General features: G+C 42.3%; 1 gene segment (V, D, J or C); it reads right to left on the bottom strand.

The window, feature by feature from the left end:
• Positions 1–2,671: 2,671 nt before the first annotated feature.
• On the bottom strand, positions 2,672–18,817 carry LOC122239542. The segment is given in 3 exon segments: positions 2,672–2,769; positions 18,152–18,571; positions 18,671–18,817. Coding segments are annotated over 3 exon segments (564 nt in total).
• Between the last annotated feature and the right edge of the window lie 939 nt (positions 18,818–19,756).

A 19,756-nucleotide genomic window follows, 5' to 3' on the forward strand; every position in this document is an offset into this window, starting at 1 on the left:
CATGATCAGGACATAGAAAACAGGGTAGCAAGTACAGGATTTCTTGGGAGCGGATGGGGCTGAATTCGCTAACTTTCACAGGCTCACCTCTGTGTTATTCTAGAAGGTGCTTGGGAAACCAAAGTGAGAACCCTAGGCAGATTCTTATCTACGGTTAAACTCACTGAAAAGTAGGCAAGAGAAAGAGAGCAGGGATTCACATTTACCAGTCTCCCTCTGGATGCCAGAGTCATCCATAGACACTTGTGCCTACCTTTCTGATTGATGTATGGGGTGCTCCTTTCAGCCTCATGGTCTCAGTCTCCCACATTTGGGAATTTGCTCTCCAGCGAGGCACAGCTTGCACTAGTGGAACCTAATGCCAGTACCCTTCCTTCACAGCCCGCAGACACCCCCGTGTGGGACAGGCAGTATGGGTGGGTGGTAGCCCTCCATTATCCTGAGCCCACATGGGACTGGGGGAAGACAAATTACCTGGAGAATGAGAAACTTTTCAGTCCACAACAGCGTAGTCTTGGAGAAAACTCATGAAGTTGCCAATGAAGGAGCTTGTGTCAACTTCTCTTAATTCTGGAACCAGACACTTCCGCTCAAGACACAGCTCTGACTCAGGTCCTCTTCCCAGAAACTAAGGCTCAGTTTGGGCTCTTACAGGCTTAAAAACTACATAAAAGCCAGAAGCATGCAGTTTTCAAGTTTTATTTCAGAGTGCTGGTCGGTGACCCATGAGAGACCTGGTGTCAGAGCTGTGATGTGCCTGAGGACCCCTGTGTCTCCCGCAGACCCTTGGAAACGTGGATGTCAGCTGTGCCGCCTCAATACTGTATTTTTACAGATGCACCAGATGCATTGTCTATAGTTGTTCAGGGGTCTGGAGGCTAAATTATGGATTGTCTTCTCCAAAAATCTCTTCCTTAACTTTCTCTGTGTTTATAGTTCTGACATTTCCAGAAACAACAAAGAGGAATGCAGCTATTATGGCATAAATGTGACCAAAACCCACTCTGATATACCATGGATTCATGACTTTGCCTGACTGGCTGAATTCTTCTGGGAGGGGTCCACAACTTGTGCTCCCACCAGTGCCTTGTCCGTGCACCATGGAGGATCCCAGGCTGTGTGGCAGTGGCAGTTCCTGTTATGGTTGCACATCCCTCTGTGACTGCATTTCTATGGGATACAGTCATAATTCAGCTGAGCCCCACTGCCAGTGCAGTAGGTATCCTGACAGAACTTTCCAGAAGCACAGGAAGTACCAGTTCTCACATGACCAATCTGGGTTGTTCCTGTGCTATGATGTGAATCCAGCCCCAAACATCAGAACCCTGGATCTCTGACAGATGGAATCCAACATGCTCTTGCAGCTGAGGGAGAAGTGTGACATTCCTACACTGCAGCCTTCCACAAGGCACGCCTGTATGGGAACAGGTTCAGCGTTGAATTCCCCGGGGTCTTCTGCAGTGTCCATGTCGGCTACCTTCGTGATTTATGGCATAGCAGACATCTTCACCTTTCCCAGAATTTCTGCCAAAGCTTTCTTGGCAGTGAATAGTGCGGTCAGTGCAGTTTCCATGATAGCAGCAGCCCTCTTCAGTGCACCCGGTTCCATCTTGCATATGGAAGTCACAGGGTATGCCAAGGTCACCCCATGGCAGAACTCTGGAAGATCACGTATATTTTGGATTGGTCTGCAGAGTGTCCTAGCAGCGGAGTTGGTGCAGTCTGTATAGCATCTGCCTGTATTACATTTGCCCCCAGGGGTTCAGATATAATCACGCATACAGCCTAGATTGCTGTAGCACTGGTTGAATGAGCCAAGTCACACTGCTTTCCTGGATCCACTATGTAGTTTCCATAATGATAGTGGGTCAGGCTTTTATTTAAATGTACCATTTCAGTGTTGAACATGCACTTGCCTGTTCCACAATTCATTATGTGCTGCATATGAATGAAGGAACAGTTACTGAAAGCTTCCATTATACCAGTTAGTTGGGTCCTAAGGCAGCTGGACCTTTTTTGGCAAGCACATTCATCAGTGTCAATGCACAAGCCACAATTTCTTGCCATCTGATGTGTTGGTATGACAGAAAAGAGTAAATAATGTCTGCCTAAATAACCCAGAATGATGGCATATAAGCCATTGGTGGATGGCATATAGAATATACAACTGGACTGCCATGAACCTCATGGGGCCCATCTCAAATCACATTAAGGGTGAATGTGTTTTAAGAAATCGAAAATACTTTCACTCATACTATTGAAGAGGAAAAAAAAAGGGGCTCTGATGCAACACATAATTGCCTGTGTGAGCTTGATGTCTCTCACTATAAATGACCATGAAACCAATAACTTACATCAATAGCATGAAATATGGACTCAATTAAGCTAACTAGCTTTACTAGGAATTGGGCACTTTTTTCCACATGGTTAACACACTATACATTGTTTTGAAACTGAAAGCAAGTCCTTTGAAAATTCTGTGATGGGATGAACAGAACTTACTAGAGATCCTTGGGGCTGCACTGGCATTTCCTTGAGGAACAGGGGGTCCCCTGTCCTCCTTATATCCCAGGTTATAAGTAGGTCCCATTGCACAGATGTCTGCGACTATGTGAGAAACAAAGTGTTCAAACCATTGGAAATCACCGAGGGGTCTCATATCATAGGCAAGTTAATCCAACTTCATGATATCTTCAAGGCTGCCATAGCCTGTGTCAATTGTGACCATGGAAAAAGGAATCTCCTCCAGGTAGCTGAGGTAGTAACAGTCTGGAGGCATGAAGGGTTAGTCCACCTGCAAGGCTCCCTGAGCATCCTGAGTCATCATCAGCAGAGTCTGGACCAAAAGAGTTTCTTGTGCCGCATGTACATAACATGTCTCTTGCCCCAAAACGCAGGCTATAGGACAGACAGCCAGGCATCTGAATGCCTTTGCTGTGGTGCGGCTCCTTCTTGGGAATTACCACCTCAGAGGATGTGTAGCGCCATGAGGGATGCCCTTGAGAACCCTGCACAGGAGCCAGCACTGCCCAGAGTGCAAAGAGCAAGAGGGGCGCCCTCAGGGTGACCTGGCCCTCTGCCAGCCTCATGGCCCTGCTCAGAGACATCTGCCAGTGAGAATGGATAAATGGAGGATCCTCAGCAAAGCCAGGTCTAGACCATCAGACAGAATAGAGGGCTGTGCCAGGTGGCCAGCACCCTGCACCTGGGGGCCCCCTGTGGGGTTAGGCAACAGTCCCAGGGTGTGGCATTGGGTGACCCTGCACATCAGTTCGGCTGGGGTGGATGTGGGAGGGGCAGGTGGGCCATGGTCAAGAGTGGTCACATGGACATGGGTAGGGATTTGGACCCAGAGGCATGGCTCTAGTCAACACCTTCAATCTTTCCTCCAGCTACTTGCATATGGGCTATGCAGTTATATCACCCTTAACTTCTCTATCAAATCCATGTCCTGTGGTACTGCTGGGTCACTTTCTTTGGATGACTACTTTTTCTCATTACAGAGACCACTGCTTTTGCTTCCTTGTGATGCGGAGGCAAACATTGTCAATTTTACCTTTAGGGGTGATGCTAAAAATCTCTTTGTAGTTTTGTGTGTCTTATTCTCCTTGGCTATTAGTTTGTAAGCCATTTGATCCTTTTGGTTTTTGCTTTGAAGGTTCCTCTGAGTTCACTGAGGAAAACATTTGTCAGTATTCTGAGTGATGATTGGTGAACTACAAGGTTGTATTTTAGTATTTTCTTATGCCAGCTGGGGAGAACAGAAAGTACTGCTGACCATGTGTGAGCCCCAGGGGTTTTCTCCTCTAATCCCTTATGGTGGGTTCTTTCCTGGCCTCTGGCAGTCTCCTCCCATGTATTTTGGTTCCCTCTTCAGCTGGAGATGGAGGGGAGTTGAGGTTACTTTGGCAGCTTGCACCATGGAGTCTGCCCATGATCAAAAGATGGTATTGACCATGGCACTGCCTTGCTTGTTTAAGTACCCTCTACTGCTTTAAAACGCCCTGGGTCAGGGAGAAACCTCAGAGGTGGCGTTTGGACAAGAGTTTGCCTTTTCCCCAGTGGCTGGCCTTCTGAATATAGCTCAAATTCCTTTGCCACCCAAACTAAAACTTTGAACATTGACCTTTCCAGTAACAGGCAGCTGAATTTGGGTTTTGATAACAATGAAATGGAGAGTGAAATGGCAGTTTCCAGGGCCTGGCAGGGAGGGTCAATGTGGACTAGATCTCAAGGGCTATGATTTTGTGTTATGCAAGATGACAAGTTTTAAAGGGGTCTCCACATCATTACCCTTGTAATTATCAATACTGTAATGTATGGTTAAAATTTTGTGAAGAGTCTGGGTCTCATGTTCAGTGAGATCTTACCACAATATAAAAGTGGAAGACACGAGTTTTGCTTCTCACACAACAGTGTGCTGAACTGCATGGACACACTCTACTGATAATTTGAAAACAATTAAAAAAAACTTATATGTTTTGAAAACTAACCCTGAGGATATGTTATTTACAGATATCTTCTTCCATTCCATAGGTTGCTTTTTTGTTTTGTTGATTGTTTCCTTCACTGTGCAGTAGCTTGCTATTTTGAGGCAGTCTCTCTCTATATATAATTTTCTTGTATTATATTAATGTAAATTCAATCTGTTAACATACATCGTAGTACTCATTTTAGGGGTAGAATGTAGAGAACCATCGCATACATATAACACCCAGTTCTCATTTCACCCAGTGCCCTCCTTAATGGCCACATGCCATTTAGCCCACCTCCCCCACTTCCCCTCAGTTTGTTCTCTGTATTTAAGAGTGTCTTCTGGTTTCCTCCCTCTCTGTTTTGATTTATTTTATTTTTCCTTTCTGTATGTTGTGTTTCTTCTATTCCACTAATGTGTGAAATCATAGGATATTTGACTTTTTCTGACTGACTTGTTCCACTTAGCATAATACACTGTAGTTCCATCCACATTATTGTAATTGGCAAGATGTCATTCTTTTTGATGGCTAAGTAATATTGCATTGTATATATTTACCACCTCTTCTTTATGCATTCATGTGTTGATGAATATTTGGGCTGTTCCACAATTTGTTTTTTGTTGATAAGGCTGCCATAAAGATTGGGATGCACGTGCCCTTTCGAATCAGCCTTTTGGTATCCTTTGGATACCTTTGGTATCCTTGGAAAAATGCAATTGCTTGATCACAGGATAGTTCCGTTTTTCATTTTTTGAGGAATCTCCACACTGTTTTCCAGAGTGGCTGCGCCAGTTTGCATTACCATCAACAGTGCGAAAGGGTTTCGCTTTCTCTGCATCCTTGCTGACATTTTTTGTTTTCTGAGTTGTTAATTTTAGTCATTGTGACAGGTGTGAGTTGGTATCTCATTGTGGTTTTGCTTTATATTTCACTGATGAAGAGTGTTGTTGAGCATCTTTATTCGTGTCTTTTTGCCATCTGGATGTCTTCTTTGGAAAAATATGTATTCATGTCTTCTGCCCATTTCTTCACTGGATTATTTGTTTTTTGAGTGTTGAGTTTGGTATGTTCTTTATAGATTTTGGATACTAACCCATTGTCTGAGATGTCATACAAATATCTCCCCCCATTTTGTCAGTTGCCTTTTAGTTTTGTTGATTTGTTCTTTGCTGTGCAGAAGCTTTTTATCTTGATGAGATCCCAATAGTTTATTTTTGCTATTGTTTCCCTTGCCTCTGGGGACATGTGTAGTAAGAACTTGTTCTGGCCAAGGTCAAAGAGGTTGGTGCCTGTGTCGTCCTCTAGGATTTTGATGGTTTCCTGTCTCCCATTTAGGTCTTTCATTCAATTTGTATTTATTTTGGTGTGTACTGTAAGAAAGTGGTCCAGGTTCATTACAAGTTCACGATGCTGTCCAGTTTTCTCAACACCAGTTTTTGAAGGGACTTTTTCCATTTGATAGTCTTTCCTGCTCTGTCAAAGATTAGTTGATCATATAGTGATGTGTCCATTTCAGGGTTTTCTAATCTTTTCCATTAATCTATGTGTTTTTTTTTTTGCCAGTATCATCCTGTCTTGATGACTACAGCATTGTAATATAGCTTGATATCCAGAATTGTGATGCCTCCAGGTTTTTTTCTTTTTCAAGATCTTTGGTTATTTGGGGTTTTTTGTGGTTCCATGATAATTTTAGAGTTATTTGTTCTAGCTCTGGGAAAAATGCTGGTATTATTTGACAGGAAATTGAATTATTTGCATTGAATGTCTAGATTGCTTTGGATAGTATTGTCATTTAACAATGATTTTTCTTTTGATCCATGTGCATGGAATATTTTTTCCATTTCTTTGTGTTTTCTTCAATTTCTTCCATAAATGTCCCAGACTTTTCAGAGTACAGATCTTGTACCTCTTTACTTAGGTTTATTTCTAGTATATTATGGTTTTGGTGTAATTTTAAATGGGATTGGTTCCTTGATTTCTCTTTCTCCTGCTTCATTATTGGTGTATAGAAATGTAACAAATTTCTATATGTTGATTTTGTATGCTACAAATTTACAGGTTTATTGTACCAGTTCTAGCGGGGTTTTTTTTGGTGGAGTCTTTAAGGTTTCTATATATGGTATAAAGTTCAACTCCAGAACTGAATAATCCTATTAAAAAATGGCCACAAGACATGAATAAGCATTTTTCCAAATGTGACCTACAGATTGTCACTAAACACATGAAAAGATGGTCAACATCACTCCTCATCAGGGAAATATAAATCCAAACTACAATGAAATATCAACTCACACTGGTCAGAAAGGCTGAACTCAACAGCACAAGAAACAACAGGTGTTGGTGAGGATGCAGAGAAAGAGGATCCTTTTGGAGGTGCTGGTGGGAATGCACACTGGCACAGCCACTATGGAAAACAGCATGGAGGTTCCTTAGAAAGCTAAAAATACAACTACGTTACGATAGAACAAATGCACTACTAGGTATTTACCCAAAGGATACAAAAATGCTAATTTAAGGGAATTGTACCTCTATGTTTATAGCAGCTATGTCACAAACAGCCCAGCTATGGAAACAACCCAGCCGAAGTATGCATTGATTGATGAATGGGTATAGAATACGTGGTATATCTACATAACCCCGTCCACGCACACTGGAATATTTCTCAGCCGTAAAAGGAATGACATTAGCTATTGTTAAGGACAGGGATGGGCCTAGAGAGTATTATATTTACGGAAATAAGTCAGAGAAAGACAAATATATGATTTCATCCATATGTAGAATTTAAGAAACAACAAATGGGCAAAGGGACAAATAAGAGAGAAGAGGCAAACCAAGAAATAGGCGATTTTTTCAATGTTCACTTATTTATTTAGAGAGAGAATGGGAGGTGGGGCAGAGGCAGATGGGAAGAGAATCCCAAGGAAACGTCGTGCTGTCAGTGCGGAAACCAAAGTGGGGCTCGGTCTCAGGAATGATGAGATCAAGACAAGAGCCCAGATCAAGAGTCGTGGGCCTAACCCATGGAACCACGTAAGCCCCACGAAACAGATACTTAACTATAGGGGAAAAACTGATGGTTACCCTGGGGAGGGTGTGTGGAGGGATGGGGAGGTAGTTGATGGGGATTAAGGGGAGCGCTCATCACGAACACTGGGTGCTGTATTGCAATGTTGAATCACTATATTTTACACCTGAAAGTAATAGTACATTGCATGTTAACTAACTGGAATTTGAAGAAAAACTCAAATAATGTATTTATAGTGCCTGCAAATGGCCATGTTGGCATACAGCCCATGAAGAAGCATTTATTGCAGAAAATATACTACCAGAAAGAATACCTAGACTATTTGAACTAAGGTATGTTCTTTTCCTTTCCCACCCCAGATCAGCAAGAAGAAACTCCAGTGCAAGTAACTGGGACTATAGGCATGTGCCCCTGAGCCTGGCTGCAACCTCCCCTCCAGACTGTTGTAGCCAATACACACGGTTCCCGGTGACCAGCTCCTGTTCAGAGGACTCTTTCCCAGAGGGACAGGATGTCAGTGACCCTAAGCTGTTTGCTGTTGAGGCCAAGCCCCAGCAGGTGCCACTGAGATGTGCGACTCACTCATTGTTGGCAGCCCCACTCCCAGGAAGGAAGCTCTGCCCTGGGCACAGTCCACTAGGGATGCTGGGAACCTGATCACCCCAGACCTGACTTGTATGGCAGGAGTCTCATGCCACCAGGACAAGCAAGCCACAAGGCAGTGAAGCTGCCAGCCACCCCTAAACAGAGCCCTCAGTTTCCAAACTGTTTGGAATCCTGTTTGTCCCCGACACGCCCTGCAGCTGCAGACCTTTGCCCAGAGTATTGCCCAGGGTAAGGGGGAGATGGAGTAATCCTCTAATCCAAGGAGCAAATCTGTTCCTATAGAACTGACTTCATTTCCAGCTAAGTGTGAGGAAGAAGGTCTGGGCCTCATGTTGTGGGAGAGTCAGGTGCAGGAGACAGATGGTTTCAGTGGAGGATTCCTAACCTACTCCCCCTCACCTGCAGGAGAGAGCCAGAGCCAGGGACAGTGGAGGGAACAGCTCCTGTCAGAACACATATCAGACTATGGTCTCAACTACTCTCCATTCAGAGGAGTCCGAGGTTGTAGGGTTCAGTCTGTGGAGACTCCATACATCAGAGGGTGGTTGAACATAGGAGTGCTGTCAAATGAAGCAGAGTATCTCATCATGTGGTTTGGGAAAGAAAGAGATAAGGAATACCCAACCAAACCACTGTCACCATGGTCTGGCTGTGTGAATGTCCCAGGTCACACCACCCTCTGTAATTATGGGACTACCGCCCTTCCCTCCACATCATGTCTTTGAGTTTCACCTGATTTCAGGTGTGCATCAGTAGTGTCACAGTTCTCTGGCAAAGCATCCCATTGATGGAAGTTTCGTACTTGGTTTATTCCTTTATATTTAGAAAGACTTTTGCCTTATTCTGAGCTTCTAACACTAAGAAAGATGCTGTAAATATTTACACACCATTTATTTTCTGAGCATGGGATTTCATTCTTCAGGGACAAATACTCGGGAGTGGTATTTCCAGGTTCCTTTTTATGTCATCCATGTATAATTTCATAAGCAACAGCCAACGGTTTTCCAGAGCTGGTGTTTGTTTGTCAATCCTTCCTGCATTGTTTGAGGCCCCACGTATGCTGGATGCTCACCTGGATGTTGTTGTCAGAGTTGTTCATACCTGAGCCATTGGGATGTGTGTATAGGGCATCTGTTGCGTTCTTGATTTGAATTTCCCTGACAGTCGATGGTGTGAAGAGTCTTCTCCAGTCAGTAACTAATGTGTCTATAACCTCAAGGATAGGATGTCTACTACACAAGGCTGTGCTTGTTTTATGGAGGTTTGTTTCCTTTTTTCCTATTGACTGTTGAGGGTTGTTAGCATATTCAAGATGCAGGTCCCTTGGTGGTTATGCAATTTGTGAATGTTGTCTCTTACTCTGTAACTTATCCTACTATTGGTATTCATGTGGGCAGATAAGCGTATTTGATTTTCACAAAGTCTATTTATACCATTTCTTTTTATGGGTCTTGTGTTCTTAGCTATAGTTTTCCTTTTCTTGATGATTGATTGCTTATGACTAATATTTTTTTTTAATGTTTATTCTTGATAGAGAAACAGAACGTGAGCAGGGAAAAGCAGAGAGAGAGGGAGACACAGAATCTGAAGCAGGCTCCAGGTTCTGAGCTGTCAGCATAGGGCCTGACAACGGGGCTCAAACCCTCAAATTGTGACACCGAGACCTGAGCTGAAGTGAGACACTTAACTGACTCAACCATCCAGGCACCCCACTGATTTCTTGACTTACAATGTAACTAAAAGTCTTGTTTTTTTTTTTTTCTGGTTTCTCTCAATGTTGACGTGTTCCCTATTTGGTCTCTGGTGACTTAGAGTTTTGTCGTTTGTTTTTAAATTTATAGACTCTAGCAAATCATTTTCGTGGCATGGTTTTTCCTAATATATGGAAAATTATGTGGAAATATATGAAATTGAAGTTCAAATTTCACAAGAGTTGCCATTCTGTGTCTCTTTGGCCAGACTGCTCATCAGATTTGATAGATATGCTCCTGGGGTCCAAAAACACGTTTACCTTTTCAGGTGGTGGGCTTTCTATATGTCTCAGGAGCCGTTGAGCTCTGTGCACACAACTGAGTTCTTGACACAATTTTTCCTTCGCAATTCTATGTGAAACCCTCAAAATCCATTTTTTGCATTGCCAATTTTAGACACTTCATGAATAGAACACATTGAAACTCTTGTATCATTTCCTAAAATTATTTTACTCTTGCGTGTTTGGGACTGTAATTTTTCTTCTTCCTTCCAAGGGGAGCTCATATCTGCATTTGTGGAATTCTTCCAGGCTTCTCATCTCTTAATACTTTCCCAACGTGCTGTGCAGTTTTTGACCAAATGAATACTTAGGTTTATTTGTACTCTACCACATTGGGTGATAGGAGCCGCGAGACAGGCTGCATCATATGGGTTTTTTTTTTTGTCCCCTTGTATGTTGCCTGTCATATTGAATGTTTATAGAACATATAGCCCCTCACTTTCATGAACCACTAACAGGGGACATGGTTCTCTTCAAGAGACAGGAAAGGAAGACAAGGGAGCTGAGACAGCAAGTCGGGGAAGGAAACCCAGAGCTTCTCAGGAAGCGTCAAATGTCCACACTTTCCAGTTCTGCAGATGTGGGTCCCTGCTGAGGCCCAACCTGGGTTCTTGTGCAGGTGTCTGGACAAGCTGCCCATGATGTGTGGGCACAGGGGAGTTGGGAAGGGCAGCTTTGGTTTGAATTCCAGCTCACCTGGCACTGCTGTGAAAATTCATGAGTATGTTAATTTATGTCCACCATCAGTTAGGGATATAATGAGTAAATGCAAGACGTTAGACTCACTACCTTAGATTCCATGTTCATGACAATTTGTGACAACAATTCTCCCTTCCTTTTTTCCACTTTTTAAATTTTTTAAGTTTGTGTTTAAATATTTGTTAGTTAACATATTGTGTAATATTAATTTCAGTAGTAGAATTTATTGGTTCATCACTTACATTAACACCCAGTACTCATCACAACACGTGGCCTCCTTAATCCCCAACACCCATTATCCCATCCCCCACACACCTGCCCTCCAGCAACCCTCAGTTTGGTCTCTAACCTTAGAGTTTTTTTTTTTATGATTTCTTGCTCTTTTTCCCCTTCCCCTAGATCTAAATTCCCCATATGAGGAAATCATATGGTGTTTGTCATCTTTGACTGACTTACTTTGCTTAGCATGATGCCCTGTAGCTGCATCAACATCTTTGCAAATGGCAAGATTTCATTCTTTTTTATGACTGAGTAATATGCCATTCTATACATATAGCAGATTAATCACATGGTGGACTTTTGGTCTCTTTCCTCAGTTTGGCTGTCATAGTTAATGCTGCTGTAAACATTGGGGTGCATGTACTTCCTCAAATCAGAAGTTTTGTATGCTTTGGATGAATTCCTAGTAGAGCAATTGCTGGAGTGGAAGGTTGTTTAATTTTTAGTTTTTAAACTGTTTTCTGGAATGGTCCGGGCACTTTGCATTCCCACCAAGAGTGTAAAAGGGTTCCCTTCTCTCCTCATCCTCATCAATATCTGTTGTTTCCTGAGTTGTTAATTGTAGCCATTCTGACAGGTGTGCAGTCATCTCTCATTGTAGTTTTGATTTGTAATTCTCTGATGATGAGTGATGTTGAGCATATGTTCGTCTGTGTCGGTTAGCCATCGGAATGCTTTGTTTGGAAAAGTATCTCCTCATGTCTTCTGCCCATTTCTCCACTGGATTCTTTGTATTTTGGGTGTTGAGTTTGAGAAGTTTTTTTAATAGATTTTGGATAGTAAGCCTTTATCAGATATGTGGTTTGCAAATACCTTTTTAATTTCTGTAGAATGCCTTTTAGATTAGTTGATTGTTTCTTTAGCTGTGCAGAAGGTTTTTATTTTGATGAGGTCCCAGTAGTTCAAGTTTGCTGTTGTTTCCCTTGCCTCTCTAGACACGTCTAGTAAGAAGTTGCTATGTCCCAAGTCCAGGAGGTTGCTGCCTGTTCTCCTCTAGGATTTGATGGTGTCCTGTCTCACATTTAGGTCTTTCACCCATTTGGATTTATTTTTGTGTATGGAGTAAGAAAGTGGTTCAGTTTCATTCTTCTGCATGTTCTGGTCCAGTTTTCCCAACACCCTCTGTTGACAAGGCTGTCTTTTTTCCCATTACATAGTCTTTCCTACTTCATCCAAGATGAGGTGGCCATACATTTGTGAGTCCATATCTGGGTTTACTCTTCTGTTCTCTTGATCTATGTGTCTCTTTTGTGCTTGTAGCTTACTGTCTTGATAAGTACAGCTTGTAATATAGCATGAAATCCATAATCATGAAGTCTCCCGTTTCTTTGTGTAGCAGAGACATTTCAACACTACTTGCTCCTTAAATCCATGAACATTGAAGGTGTTTCCACTTCCTTGTGTCATCCTCAGTTTCTTTCACCGTTTTTAGAGTCTTCAGAGTATAGATATTTTAACTTTTTAGGTATCCTATTATATTTGGTGCAATTGTAAACGGGATGGATAGTTTTTTTATTTTTCTTTCTGTTTCTTCATTATTGCTGTGTAGAAATGCAGCCGATTTCAGTATGTTGATACTGTATCTTGTGACTTTGCTGAATTTGTGTATCAGTTCTTGCAATATTTTGGTGGAGTCTTGAGTTTTTTATATAGAGTGTCATGTCATCTGTGAAGAGGGAATGTTTGACTTCTTCTTTTCCAACTTGTATGCCTTTATTTTTTGTTGTTGTCTGTTTTTGAGGATAAGACTTCCACTGCTGTGTTAAGTAGAATGATGGGTGTGGACATCCCTCTTGTGTTCCTGACAGTAGAGGAAAAGGTTTTTTTTCCCCACTGAGGATATTAGCTGTGGGGTTTTCATGTACGGACTTTATGATGTTGAGGTGTGTTTCCTCTACCCCTTGTTGAGGGTTTTATCAAGAAAGGATGCTGTACTATGTCAATTTTTTTTTTGCATCCATTGAGAGGGTCATATCATTCGTATCCTTTCTCTGATTGATGGTATGTATTACATTGATTTATTTGTGACTATTGAACCACCCTTACAGCCAAGGAATAAATCCCACCTGGTCACGTTAAAGGATCCTTTTAATGTCTTGTTGGATTCAATTTGCAAGTATTTTCTTTCTTTTTTTGTAACGTTTATTTATTTTTGAGACAGAGAGAGACAGAGCATGAATGGGGGAGGGTCAGAGAGAGGGAGACACAGAATCTGAAACAGGCTCCAGGCTCTGAGCTGTCAGCACAGAGCCTGACACGGGGCTCGAACTCACGGACCGCAAGATTACGACCTGAGCCAAAGTTGGACGCTTAACCGACTGAGCCACCCAGGCGCCCCTGCAAGTATTTTCTTGACAATTGTTGTATTCTTGCTCATTAGGGCTAGTGGCATGTAAGTCTCATTTTTAGTGGGGTTTAATCTGGTTTGGAACCGTGATCATACTCATCTTATAGAATGAATTTGGAAGTTTTCTTTCCATTTCTATTATTTGGAACAGTTTGTGAAGACAGGAATATTCTATTCTACTTAAATAGAATATTTTACACTCTTCTTAAATATCTGGTAGAATTCACCTGTGAACCTATCTGGCCCTGGATTTTTGTGTGTCAGTAGATTTTTGATTAATGATTCAATTTCTTTGCTCATTATCAGTCTGTTCCCGTTTTCTCTTTCTTCCTTTTTCAGTTTAGGTAGTTTACATTATTCTGGGAATTTATCCATTTCTTCCAGATTGCCCAATTTGTTGGCATATCAATCTCCAAACTATTTTCTCATAGTTGTATTTCTGTGGTGTCAGTCGCGATGTCTCCTCTCAAATTCTGATTATATTTACTTTCGTCCCTTCTCTTTTGTTTTTGCCAAGTCTGCCCATGGGTTTATCATTTTTATTTATTCTTACAAAAACCAACTTACAGTTTCATTCATCTGTTCTACTGTTTTTCTTTGTTTCTATATCATTTATTTCTGCTCTAATCTTTTTTGTTTACCTGTTCCTGCTGGCTTTAGGGTTCATTTGTTCTTTTTCTAGCTCTTTAGTTGTAAAGTGGTTGTGTGTTTGAGACCTTTCTTCTTTCTTGAGTTTGGCCTGTACTGCTATATATTTCACTCTTCCATCAACTTTGCTGCATCCAGATGGTTTGGAACTGGCATGTTTTCATTTTCATTTGCTTCCATGTATTTTTTATTGCTTCTGTAATTTCCTGAAAATCTCATTCCGCTTTTACTACAATGTTCTTTAACCTAATGTATTGGCAGTGTTGCTCAAATTTTTCTTGTGGTCGACTTCAAGTTTCATAGTGTTGTGGTTTGAAAATACGCATGGAATGATCTCAGTCTTTTTGTACTTGTAGAGGGCTGATTTGTGACGTAGTATGTGATCTGTTCTGGAGAATGTTCCATGCCCACTCAGAAAGAATGTGTATTTTGGTGCTTTAGGATGGAATGTTGTGAATATATCTGTTAAGTCCTTTCAGTCCATGTGTCTTTCAAAGCCATTGTTTCCTTATTGATTTTCAGCTTAGATTGTCTTTCCATTGTTGTAAGTGGAGTGTTAATGTTCTCTATTATTACTATTGTCTATTATCAATGAGTTTCTTTATGTTTCTTATTGAGTTATATATTTCAGTGCTTACATTTTTGGGGTATAAATATTTAAAGCTTCAGATCTTCTTGTTGGATAGACCCCTTTATGATGATATACTGCCTTCCTGATCTCTTGTAACAAACTTTGGTTTGAAAACTAGTTAGTGTGATATGAGTGTGGTACTACAACTTTCTTTTGACGTCCGTTAGCATGATAAATTGTTCACCCTCCCCTCACTTTCAATCTACAGGTGTTTTAGGTTGAAAATGAGTCAATAGTGTGCAGTGTATAGAAGGATCTTGTATTTGTTTTTATCCATTCCGGTATCCTATGTCTTTTGATTGGAGCATTTTGCCCATTTACATTCACAGTAATTATTGATAGATATAAACTTAGTGCCATAGTGTTACCTCCAAAGTCATTGTTTCTGGAGATTTTCTCTGTTTATTTCTAGTCTTTGTTACTTTTAGTCTTCCTTTCCCACTCAAAGGGTCCCCTTTAATTTCTCGCAGGGCTGATTTAGAGACCATGAACTCCTTTGGTTTTTGTTTGTCTGGGAAATTCTATCACTCCTTGTATCTGAATGACTGCCTAACTGGAGAAAGTATTCTTAGCTGCAAAATTTTCAATTGCGCATGTTGAGGATATGATGCCACTCCCTACTTGCATGAAGGTTTCTGTAGAGACATGTGCCATAGTTTTTTTTAAATCTTCCCTTGTTAGTTAGCAACTTCTTTTGTGTTGATGCTTTTATGGTTTTTCTTTATCTGGATATTTTTCCATTTTTCTATGATATGTCTCAGTGTTGGCCTGCTTTTTTTTTTTTATTTTAATGGGTGTTCTCTCTGCCTTCTAGATGTGGATGTCTGTTTCCTTCCCCAGCTTGTGGAAATTTTCACTATAATTCACTCAGCTAAAATGTATCCCCTTTTTCTCCCTCTTATTCTTTTGGGACTCCTTTCAAAAGAATGTTATTACAGTTTATGGAGTTGCTGATTTCCCTAAGTGTATGTTTGTGATGCAATATTTTAATTTTCCTCTTCTTTCCAGCTTCATCTCCCCCATACTTTTATCTTCTATGTCCATTCCTCATTCATCTGCTTCTTTCCGCCTTGAGGTCATTATATCCAATCAGTTTCACATCTCGGTTACAACATTTAAAATTTCATCCTGACTAGTTTTTAGGTCTTTTCTGTTTGCAGTAAGGGTATCCCTCATGTCTCATATATTTTCCTCAAGCACAGCTAGCATCCTTATGATACTTTTTGAAAATCCTGTTTCATTATGAGAGTTTTTAGAAATTCTGTTTGAGGCACATTAGTTTATGTGTTTTAATTATATCCCTCACAATGACCTTTTATCATGTTTTCTTTTAGGATGAGTTCCTCCATCATGTTGTTGTCTATGTCTCTGCCTTCTTAAATGTTTTAGAAAATCCTGTTATCTTTTCTGCTTCTAGGGTAGTATCTTTATTGAGCAGTGTTCACATACTGTCCAGGGCCTGACACTTCATGAAGCATTTGTTTTATGTTCCGTGGCACTGTGCTGTCGTGTTTTGGCTGCTCTGTCCCTCAGGACAGTCCTCTGCAGATTTTCTCCTTGCCTCCAGTGGGGAGTGTTGGACCTTGTCCCCAGTGTTGTGAGTTTTAACTAGGTGAGTTTGGTCTGCTTGTTAAAAGAGGCTAATTCCTATCTCCCCTAGAGGTGAGGATATGCGTCACTGTATGATCAGCTGACTTGGTGCGTGTGGGGGCTTACGGTGGTCTTTGGAGGAAGGGGTGCAGTGGTGATCTGGTTGCCAGGCACTCTTTCCTAGTAAGCAAGCACTTGATGGGGGCTGGAGTAGGTGGAGCTTGGTGTTAGTGGCTCAGCTTCCACTGGGGATGCTGTGCTGCTGAGTGAAATCTGTCCATGCTGATTGGTGGGAGGAAATATTGGCATCAGCTCCCTCTCTAGTCCCTGGAGTTGGAGTTCCCAGCCTCCCCTGTTCAGGAAGCTCTCACACAGAGAGAACACTTGTGGGTCCCAGGCTTCCGTCAGAATTGCTTTCACCCTGTCTGCGTCCAAGCCATTGACACATCTGGTGGCACAGGGCTCTTATGTTTTATCTCAGGAGCTCTAGCTGGGTTTGAAAACTCCGAATTGTGTGAACTCAATATGACAGGGACCCCACTGATCCTCTGGGAGAGGGTCTTGATGTGCTGTGCCTGGAGCTGATTTACCCCAGATGGGCAGCTGCATCAATACTAGGGGCTTGGAGTGCATGGTGAAGAACAACCAGAAGGCAGTGTCCAGCTAGCTGCTCTCAGAAGAGGCTCCTATGCTAATGATCAGGGAATTTCAATGGTGCCTGTCAGCTCTCCTGTCCTATGAGAGGCAATGCCCCGTCTCCCAAATGCACTCCACGAAGGGAATTGTCTCTCCCCATGCGACCCAGGGGATACTCAGACCACAGTTCCCCTTATGGGCCTCTGCCCTCCTCCACAGGAGCACTGCTGTGCCCACCAGACTCCACCCCAATGATGGGATTGACTTTTAAATCTTCAGTCTTTGAGCTCCACGTTTACAGGGGGTTGACTTGTCATGATTAACTTCATGGGTTATCTTGACTGCGTCATGGGTGCCCAGATTCACCACTGTTTCTGTGGATGTCTGTGATGTGTTCCAGAAGAGATTGGCATTTCCATCCATGGTTTCTTTCTGCCTGGGCACCACCCATTCCATTAAGTTTGTGAATAGAATCTGATGCAGATGGAGGACGAATTCCCTCATTTTTACTTCCCATGTGCTTGTTTGAACTGGAATATTGGTCTCCTCTGGCCCTTTTTCTGAGAGTTACATCATCAGCTCTCCACGTTCTGAGACTAGACACTAGTCAGAATCAGACAAGAATTACATCACTGGTTTTCCTGGGTCTTCAGCTTGTGACAGTAGATCATGGGTCTTCTCAACATATTTAGTTATGGAAACCAATGACATTTGGGTTGTGTTCCTCAGGGGAATCTTGACTAATACATGGAGATTGTTTGTCTCTCATTTAGAGTAATTGAATAAAGCTGTAGCTCATTTAAAGTCCTGAGTAGCAAAGGGCTATGAAGAAAGTGTCACGTTGTTTGACTGGGACAAGGGCTGGGTGAGGATAAGGAGGAGCTGTGGGATCCTGTGGTCCTGGCTGCACAGGGAGCGCATCTGGGAATCCTGTAAATGTGCAGCTGTTGTGCCTCAGGAAATCTGTAATTCACTCATGTTGAGGGACCAGAGTAAGCAAGTGCAAACAACTGTGTCTTTGTGCATGTTCGTCTAGTTTCCCTATGACAACCCAGTTGCTAATTCAGAGAGTTAATAGGTAAACACAGAATCATATAACCAGGGAGGCTCCCTGGGGAAACTGCTGTGTGGAGAGGAAGCCCCAGACCCTGACAGGAAACCTGCCTGTAACCTCCATCTGCACCTGCGCCTGGGAACACAAAGCAGAATTGTGCATAGTGTGCGCCCCCTGGTGGTGCTGATCCCCTCCTGCAGGGAGGTTTGTGTCTGGGCTCCCAGTGATGTCCCCTCACTGTGTCTTTCGCACAGTAATATGTGGCCGTGTCCTCGGTCTTGAGGTTGTTCATCTGCAGATACAGCGTGTTCTTGGCGTTGTCTCTGGAGATGGTGAATCGGCCCTTCACGGAGTCTGCGTAGTATGTGCTACTTCCACTACTACTAATATACGCTACCCACTGCAGCCCCTTCCCTGGAGCCTGGCGAACCCAGCTCATTCCATAGCTACTGAAGGTGAATCCAGAGGCCACACAGGTGAGTCTCAGGGACCCCCCAGGCTTCACCAGGTCTCCCCCAGACTCCACCAGCTGCACATCACACTGGACACCTGCAGACACAAGACATGTTGGTCAGGAAACTGTCACACATTCACTGTTTCACTCATATCCATTCACAGACTCAGTGTCCCTCGTTCACCATGATTTACCTTTTAAAAGAGCAACCAGGAACACCCAGCCCAGCACAAACTCCATGGTGAGGTGTGTGTGTTCTGTGCTGATCACAGAATGGGAACACCTGGGACTCCTGGGGCTGGGGCTCGTCTCCCAGCTGCACGGTCGGGCTGGGTTGGTTTTATCAGCACAGAAAGGGCCACATTTGCATGTCCTCTGACATATATATCAAGCTCCAGACTTAGGTTTGATTGTGTAAAAGTGAATGACAGGGTTAGGGACGCACTTCTACATTAGTTTGTGTGGATGGCAGTGTGACAATATGAAGAATTCTTTTTTTTTTCAGTTTTGGATTTTTACCTTTATTAATGGAGGCTTCGGCATAATCTTTAAGAAACATTTACCTCAACAGCATGATCATGCATTATTTTCTCTTAAAATATTTTAATTTTTTTATTATTAATATTTATTTTTAGTTTTAAAAATTAACATCGAAATTATTTATTATATAGTGCAACAATGATTTCAGGAGTAGATTCCTTAGTGCCCCTTACCAGTTTAGCCCATGCCCCCTCCCACAACCCCTCCAGTAGCCCTCTGTTTGTTCTCCATATTTATGAGTCTCTTATGCTCTGTCCCCTCCATGTTTTCATGTTATTTTGGTTTCCCTTCCCTTATGTTCATCTGTTTTGTCTCTTAAAGTCCTCATATGAGTGAAGTCATATGAGTTTTGTCTTTCTCTGACTGACTCATTTCACTTCGCATAATACCCTCCAGTTCCATCCACATAGTTGCAAATGGCAAGATTTCACTCTTTTTGATTGCCGAGTAATACTCCATTGTGTATATTTACCACTTCTTCTTTATCCATTCATCCATCGATGGACATTTGCCTCTTTCCATACTTTGGCTATTGTTGATAGTGCTGCTATAAACATGGGGGTGCATGTGTCCCTTTGAAACGGAACACCTGTGTCCCATGGAGAAATGCCTAGTAGTGCAATTGCTGCTTCATAGGGGAGTTCTATTTTTAGTTTTTTGAGGAATCTCCATACAGTTTTCCAGAGTGGCTGCACCAACTTGCATTGACCCCCAAAATGCAAAAGAGATCCTCTCTCTGC

This window comes from Panthera tigris, chromosome B3, assembly GCF_018350195.1.
Source record: "Panthera tigris isolate Pti1 chromosome B3, P.tigris_Pti1_mat1.1, whole genome shotgun sequence".
In the NCBI taxonomy this organism is placed as follows: domain Eukaryota; kingdom Metazoa; phylum Chordata; class Mammalia; order Carnivora; family Felidae; genus Panthera; species Panthera tigris.